Source organism: Podarcis raffonei, chromosome 14, assembly GCF_027172205.1.
Source record: "Podarcis raffonei isolate rPodRaf1 chromosome 14, rPodRaf1.pri, whole genome shotgun sequence".
Lineage (NCBI taxonomy): Eukaryota > Metazoa > Chordata > Lepidosauria > Squamata > Lacertidae > Podarcis > Podarcis raffonei.
The window spans coordinates 47,837,204-47,845,673 of NC_070615.1; the positions used below are offsets into that span (position 1 = coordinate 47,837,204).

At 49.8% G+C, this 8,470-nt stretch overlaps 1 protein-coding gene across 2 annotated transcripts; it reads right to left on the reverse strand.

Annotated features, from left to right (window-relative positions):
* Window positions 1-208: 208 nt before the first annotated feature.
* On the reverse strand, window positions 209-8,470 carry NT5M (5',3'-nucleotidase, mitochondrial). Of its 2 annotated transcripts, XM_053366231.1 has the most exons (5): window positions 7,565-8,432; window positions 5,092-5,192; window positions 3,144-3,204; window positions 2,059-2,173; window positions 210-596 (listed from the first exon to the last, which is right to left on the reverse strand). In XM_053366231.1, exons 1-5 carry the CDS (start codon window positions 7,871-7,873, stop codon window positions 454-456), a joined length of 729 nt encoding a protein of 242 aa, XP_053222206.1. In that variant the 5' UTR covers window positions 7,874-8,432; the 3' UTR covers window positions 210-453. The 2 variants fall into 2 exon arrangements, with proteins under 2 accessions (XP_053222207.1, XP_053222206.1); XM_053366232.1 differs by lacking the exon at window positions 2,059-2,173 and having other exon boundaries at window positions 209-596; window positions 7,565-8,470.

An 8,470-nucleotide genomic window follows, 5' to 3' on the forward strand; every position in this document is an offset into this window, starting at 1 on the left:
TTTCTTTTCTTTTTTTTTTGACACAAGAAAGCCACCTCTTCAGCGCATGCGCGGCAGCCTACAAGCATCTGCCCTCTAGTAGCGCCGGCCGTTCTACACAGGAAACCTCCACTTTACATGCATTCCTACAGATACAACCGGCCCTTTGAGGGTGACCAAACTGCTGATGCGGCCCCCGATGAATTTGAGTTTGACACCCCTGGACTAGGCCAAGCCAGACCCAGGAAGGGTGCTTGGCAAAGGTCCTTTGGTGGCCCAGCTTTTGTGATGGCTTTAGCAGAATGGCCAAGCTCCTTTTCCTTGGGAAGCCTGCCCTCGTCTCTGGCCCCATAGCTGAAACCAAAGACATGTTTTTTCCTGCTTCTCCCCACGGGGCCAAGATGTGGTTTTCGGGCCTGCACCACTGATTCTGGCCCCTAGCCGGGCACGTCGAGGAGACTCTCCCAATGAGCTCTACAATGCCCGCTTGCTATCCAAGATGGCCTTCCAGTCGTCAGCCCACGAGTGCAGCCTCCGACGAAGAGGAGGCAGCTGGAGGTGCTTGTTGTGGCAGGCCGTGAAGAGGACGTGCTCCCAGCTCGGACTCTTCTCAGCTCCTGGAAGGCAAAGAAAACAAGGCAACTCAGGGCCTTTTTAAACTGAATAACGTCTGTCTGTGGGGTTTTGTTTGGTTTTTTAAAAAAAAATCTGTCACCTCACTATGCTATGGAATCTAATAGTGGGAATGAAAAGGGGAGAGAAGTTTCTAGTCCTCATGGGTGTAAAGATTGGCTTTACAACAGCTGGTGAAGTCTCACAATCCACTAACAGAGGTCTGTGCTCCAGTCTGCAGAGCTTGTATATCGTGGGAAGGCAACCTAAGGCCCGTGGGCCAGATACGGCCCAATCGCCTTCTCAATCTAGCCCACAGACAGTCCGCGATTCAGTGTGTTTTTACATGAGTAGAATGTGTCTTTTTATTTAAAATGCATCTCTGGGGCATAGGAATTCGTTCTCCCCTCCCCCCTTTCAAAATATAGTCCGGCCCCCCACAAGGTCTGAGGGACAGTGGACCGGCCCCCTGCTGAAAAAGTTTGCTGACCCTTATTGTATAGGTTTCATGTTTTGTTTCTGTCCTCAAAGCAGAATTTTGAATTTCTGCAGGGTAGACACAGCCCTGTGTGTGCTATATGCCTGTAAACCCCAAAGTCTGTCGTAAGCGACTTTGCTTATTTACTACAGTAGCAACTGGCAGGGAGCCATATAGTGTACTAGCCAACAGATACCTGCAGCCAGGAGCAATGTGATCTAAACATGCCTACTTGGATGTAAGTCCCACTGCGTTCAATGGGGCTTACTCCCAGGTAAGTGGCTGTAGCCTCGGGAGTGGCTGGATGATGTTTGTCGTGACACACAGAAGAATTGCCTAAAAGCAAAAAAAGATATTCTCACAGCTCCTTCACGTCCCTGCCCTGCCAATAACCTCAGAGCTCCTCTGTGTTCCTCCATCCCTGCTCCATTGAAATTCCTGCTGTTGTTTAAAACCATCATTTGAAATCCTGCTTCTCTTTCACTCCCCCTTCACCCTTGCCCTGACTTCATGTGAATCCAGGATTGCGACGCAGGCCTAAAATGGGAGTTGCGTGATGACAGCCTTACGTTTTTATGTCTATAGGAAGATACAAACTGAAGCTCAATCCAGATAAGGCTGAGACACTGTTAGTGGGTGGTTCCCTAGACCGGATGGATGGGAGGTTGCCTGCTCTTAATGGAGTTACACTCCTTCTGAATGAGTGGGTACGTAGCTTGGATCTATAGCTCTGGATCTATTGCTGTTGCTTGAGGCTCAGGTGGCTTCGGTGGCACAGAGTGCCTTCCATCAGCTTGGGCTGGTGGCCCAGTTGTGCCCCTATCTGGACAGGGATAGCCTAACTACTGTTGTCCAAGCTCTGGTATACAAATTCAAATAAATAAGCACAGTATGTGTCAATGTTGAAGGGCTTTTGGGGCCTTCACTGCCTTGCACTTCCACCCACCCACCAGCCCCCGATGCCCTTTCCCTTGGGACAACCCCTTCACCTATTATATCAGGCCTGTCGTCGATCAGCAGGTCGCCAGAGACCACCGTCTTATCTCGGGTGAGGACGATCTGTTCCAGAAACTCTTGGCCCAAGTGCTTCTCCACCCAGGCGTACTGGAAAGTGGGAAAGGAAACAGTGGAAGAAAAGAGTTTGTGGGCAGAGGGTGTGAGGAGGATGGAACTGGCACCGGCATGACCAGCAAACCACAATGACCAAAAAAACCCCAAAAATAAACCCCATTATGGGGAAGCAGGGAGCAGGAAGTAGAGCTTAACTTGGGACTTGGGAGACTCCAGATGGGCTGAGTGTCTGCACAAAATTTGACTGCAGTCTTGCACTTGGTGCAATTATGGAACCAGCTCCCCACGGCTTTGAGGCTGATCCAGGAGTCCATGCCTTTTAATTGGCTTTTCATATCAGTCTTTCGTGGAGAGTTCTGCTTTATTCGTCACTTTAATGCATTCTCCTGGCCCCATCCTGGCTCCCCGGAGTTTCACTGCAAATTTGATCACTTTATTTTCGTTCTTGATTTCACTTACTTCTCAGCAATAATTACATACCGCTTAAAATACAGAACCTCTTTAAGAAGTTTATATAAAACGTACTATAAAATTGCAAAGGTTAATATTAGCCAGGTGTCTTCGTTGTGATGTTTTTGACACCGGCTAGAAACCTTTTTTTTTTTTGTTCCGGCAAACACCTCCAGACATAAAATTAATTGTGCACATCTGTTATTTTTAAAACTGTTGATGTTGCCTATATTTTGATCATTCTCTTGTGCCTCCTGTTTTTCAAAGTCTGCTTTTGCCACTAGTTTCAACGAATATTTAATACCAGGAAAACCCAGGAAATGTATTGGTAATTTCCAGCCAGGGAAAGCCTGGCTAAACAGATGGGTTTTCAGAAGGCGGTCAAAACACACGGCTTAGTTCCTGCCTCTCCAGACTGCACGTAGGAGGGTGTTCCCGTCAGAAAGATTCTGAATTTCGTCACTGTCCTCTGCTCTGGGAATCCTTTCAATTGAAAGGCTGGCTACAAATTGTCTAAATGAAGAAATAGTAATAAAAATAATATACCCGTTACCTTTTCGTATGGGCAATACCGGTACTTCTTGATGGGACTGGTGCATATGAACACATCGGTCCTACCATGACAGAAAAGAGAGAAGGTGAAGCAGGGAAGGAGAGAGACAGTGGAGAAGAAGAAAAAATCCACTTTTGCATTTATTCCTCCTGTATGGATTCTAGCCTTACTGCGAAAAAAGAAAAAAAAAAGCTCAAGTGTGCTCTGCATAGATATAAGCAAAGGCTGCCTCAGATGGACCACTTGGTCCAGGGGTCGGAAAACTAAGGCCTGGGGGCCAGATGTGGCCCCCCAGGCTCATAAATCAGCCCGCAAACCCTGCTGCCTGCTCGGTCAGTCCCCACGCACTGTGGATGCCTTGCCATGCGGGGACTGACTTCCGCAATGCTGGCACGGCTTCTGGGCGGGCGACGACGCTGGCGCAGCTTCAGATTGGCTGCAGGAAGTTTCCACCCAATGAGACTTATTAAGATGATTGTGATTGTGATTATTCATTTCTACACCACTTTGTATTTAAAAGGGGGATAAATCTCAGAGAGGTTTACAACACGTTAAAACATCAAATAAAACAACCCAGAATAAAACAAATTCAAGCTTCCTGGAAAATATTTCAGATCCTTCTCTAAGTGACATTTTGCTGTCCCCATATTTATTTGCCTACTTAATTTATAGAGCTGCCCCATAGCAGAAGGACTTTAGGAAGGCAGTGGGGTGTAGTGGTTAGAGTGCTGGACTAGCATCTGGGAGATCAGGGTTCAAATCCCCACTCAGTCAGGAAGCTCACTGAGTGACCTTGGGCCAGTCCCAGCCTCTTCACCCTCCTCACAGGGTGGTGGTGATGATTAACTGAGTAGGGAGGTGAACCATAGACTGGGATATAAATGAGGCAAATAAGCTCTTCTGCTTACCTGCTTAAGAAAACTGGATGGTTCAGCCCGCTAGCCTGGCATCCAGAGATCTCCACGTAGGCGCAATTGGACCCCAAAACACGCCTGGCGCCTGGGGGATTTCCAACACTGGCCAGAGCCAATGCCAAACGGAACCCACTGATGATAGTTTTATCCCTATTCTCATCCTCCTCCCTGCCGAATTCTGCAACGGGCATCACTGAGACCGTGGAGGAGGAGGAAGCTGGCAGCCAGTGGATTGCTTGCAAGTAAGAAGGCAGGCAGGGGGGGCCTAGCAGAGAACAGACTGAGGTTTTTTTAAGGGGGCAGCACCCCATCTCCCCTAACAGACTAGCCCCTGCTGCAAAATGCTCTCAGGCTGCTTAGAGGGAAAATACAGAAACAAAGGCAAGTGACCGATCACAAATCAACAGAATAAGAAACAGCAGCAGTTAAAATAACAACTGACAGTTAAGTCCAATTGTGAACGATTCTGGGGTTGCAGCACTCATCTCGCTTTACAGGCCGAGGGAGCCAGTGTTTGTCAGCAGACAGTTTTTCCGGGTCATGTGGCCAGCATGACTAAGCTGCTCCTGGCGAAACCAGAGCAGCGCACAGAAACGTCATTTACCTTCCCGCCAGGGTGGTACTTATTTATCTACTTGCACTTTGACATGCTTTCGAACTGCTAGGTTGGCAGGAGCTGGGACCGAGCAATGGGAGCTCACCCCGTCGCAGGGATTCGAACTGCCGACCTACCGATTGGCAAGCCCAAGAGGCTCAGAGGATTAACCCACAGCGCCACCCGCGTCCCTAAAATAACAACAGCCGATAACAAATAGATAAAATGTTGCTGTTGTTGACTGATTCGTGCATTTAGTGTCGTGTATTGATAGATATCGCCCGGCCTTATAGCTCATGCTCGCCCTGGGACCATTTGGTGTAGGGAGGGCTAGAAGGACAAAATAATGAAAATAAAGGAAGAAGCCCGCCTGGTGGAAGAGCAGGGGTGTGCCTGCATGGGAAGTTTCTCCCTTGCAAATTCCGCCAAACATACTCACTCTTTTAACTCGGCCATCTGCTTGACAGCTTCCACGGCCCCTGGGAGCGGATCCAGTTCCAGGAAGAAGTTCTTTGACTCCCAAATGCCAATTGCCTTTTCCTGCAAAGAGGTTTGGAGCGAGAAGGTTGGGGAGGGGAGAACATTAGCCTCTTAAGTCTGCTGCCTTTTGGCTGCTCTCCTGAACAACAGAATCCACGAGAGCAGCTTGAGCAGCAACATTTGAATAAGGGCTGCATACAGAGCACATTTTCAACACCTGACTTTCCTCAAAGAATTCTGGGGGTTGTAGTTTACCCCCTCGCCAGCCTGCCCAGCCCTCCCCGCTTATCCGATCAGTTAAACCAATAGCAGAAAGAGGGAACAGAATCGCTCTGCCCAGGCCCAGGTCAGAGTTAGCTACTCGCTGCTCGGTGGAGCTTGCAACCTTGTGGACTTTGAACACGCTCAGACTTTTGTCATTAATAAAAACACAGAGACGGGGTTGTGCAGCGGATGGAGAACAGGCCTGAAACTTGGGTTCAATTCCAAGGCACTTACTTACCTGCCAGCCTCATTTCCACTCTATGCAACAGGTGGATAACAGTAGCCTGCCTTATAGGGCTGTTGTACGCATTAATAATAATAAAAAGTGTTGGAGGTGACTTTGCCTATTTAAAAGTGCTTGTTATTATCTACTACTCTAAACAAATGTGTATTTATTTATTTCTATGTGGGTCTACCCTTGAAGAAGACTTCAAAATTTCAACTGGTCCAGAATGCAGCAGCCAGATTTCTGCCTGGGGTTCCTATTCATATAACCCCTGTTTCAAAACTGTGTTCAGGTTGGTTTTCAGGCCCAGTTCAAGGAGACAGTGGCAGACTTTGGATTCTCAAATTTCAGCAGTGCTCTGTGTGGCACTAAAATTTGGCGCCCCCCTTGCCTCTCACACATCATTGTTGCAGTGCTGGCACCAGTGGCGTAGCGTGGGTTGTCAGCACCCGGGGCAAGGCAAGAAATTTGTGCCCCCTAACCCGTGGATTTGCGCCCCCTAACCCTAACCCCCAGATGTTGCGCCCGGTGCGGCCGGGCCCCCCTGCACCCCCCACGCTACGCCACTGGCTGGCACACAGCGCTGTCAAACCAGTCACACTACACTAAAACCGCCTCACATTTTAGGGTTCAAAGCCCTAAATGACTTGGGGCCCAAATATCTGAAGGTTGCCTCCTTCCCCACATACCCTCCAGGGTATTCGGATCTTGGTAGTTCCATCCATCACCTGTAGAAACTCAGGATGGCAGCAGTGGCCCAGAAGAGGGCATGCTGCTTTGTGGCAGCTTTTGGGATGTGGAATTCCCTGCTCACAGAGATGTGTCTGGCACCTTTATTGTATGGTTTCCTTGGGATGCTGAAGACACACTTGACCTAACCTAGGCTTTGACACACGAGATAAATATCTGTACACATTCCAGGCTACTCTGCACCCAGTGAGCTGCCAGTACACATGACTTGGCCACAATCCGTACCTATCCTGTCATTTATTTATGAAATACTGTGTTTTGATGAATTTCCTCAGCAAACCAGCTTCAATCCAAATTGAGAAAAAGAACGACCTAGCTGTGTGGTAAGCCGGTAATGTGTACACAGCCATATTTTCAGGACCCATCCTTTTTTTCTTTTTGGAAATGTTGTACAGAATGCTAATGTTTTGTGTTTCTTCCTCCCTCCTCCTTAAGGCATCATGTTTTTAATGGCATTACCCCGGTATGTTTTACATGTAAGATGCTCAGAGACCTTTTAGGTAACAAGTGATTAATAAGTTTCAAAACCACAACAGTATTCCTGCCACTATACAGTGGTACCTCGGGTTAAGAACTTACCGTAATTCGTTCCGGAGGTCCGTTCTTAACCTGAAACTGTTATTAACCTGAAGCACCACTTTAGCTAATGGGGCCTCCTGCTGCCGCCACCACGTGATTTCTGTTCTCATCCCGAAGCAAAGTTCTTAACCCGAGGTACTATTTCTGGGTTAGCGGAGTCTGTAACCTGAAGCGTATGTAACTGGAGGTACCACTGTAATTTGTTTCAATATAAAATAGTGGTAACCTGCCCTGGAACCTTACTGTGAATGGTAGATAACAAATCCAACAAACAACAACATCAAATTTCATTTGTTTTGATCCAGCTGCATTTCCCTTTCTGTTTCTCTCTGGTCTCCCTTCTGTTTAATTATATACTGCAAGCCCCTTGGAGATTTGTATTTTTGTATTTTGCAAGGCACTGTGGGTGGTGTTGGTGCTAATAATGAGCAATTTCCTTCATTTTACTCCAGCTGCAATTCCCTTTCTGTTCCTTGGTGGACCTCCCTTGCGTCTAGTTATATATGGTAAGCCCCTCGGGGCAGAGATCTGTCCTCTTGTAATCTGCAAGCTGCCTTTACTGACATGATGTTGATAACAACAAACAACAACAACAACAAGGCCACTGACTCACACTCAGCTCCGCTTCCAGCTGCCCATACTGCTCCGAGACCCAGAACCCCCTGCGATCCTCCAAGGAGATGTAGGGCTTCTCCGGATACTTGGCTCTGAACTTCTTCAGGAAGCCCCCCTCGAAATCCGCCAGCACCCCGTCCATGTCCACCAAGACCCGCAGGCGCCGGCGGCGGCCGGGGGCGCAGCGCGAAGAGGCGCTGCGTCTGCTGCAGTGCGCAAAACAGCCGGCGCCCGAGGCCAGGAAAGGGGCGCAGCAGCCGCGCAGGGCTGGCCGCGGGTGCAAGAAGAAGCTGCTCATGGCTAGCATGGAGAAGGGCGGAATCTCTCTCTTAAAAAACCGGGGAAGGGCGCCGGATCAAGGCTTCCTCGTCGCTGTGCTCCCAAATCCCCAGCCTCCTTTTCTGCGTCTGCTGCATCACGCCAGGTTTTCTGTCTCTCTGCGGCGCACGGATTTGGGGACCCCACGAGGTCCGCCAAACCCGCAGATAATTGCTATTATTGGTGCAATTATTGCCGCTGCAGCACGGAGTCCTGCCGCTCCCTTCTTGCTTCCTCGCCCCGAATTGCAGCCAAAGAGGAGCCCCGGGAGAGGAGATGGAGAGGGCGGCGAGGCGAGGCGAGGGCACCCGGGCCGGCTGCGCAAAAGCAGCGGCAGGGTGGCGCTCAAGGAAACGAAGGTGGGCGCGGGTCCGGGTGCGCTGCGCTCGTCCCGCGCAAGATCCGCACGGGCTTCCTTCTCCTCGCCCCCTTTTCGACGGACAAGGGCGCTTCGTGGGGCGCCGCCGCGTCCTCGAGGTGCTTCCGCAGCGCTGGGGGTGGCCCGGCGCGGCTTGGCGCTCCGGTGCGCGCGCCTCTGGGTTGCAGCCGAGCCGCGGGAGCCGCTCTCTCGCCCTCCTCCCGAGGC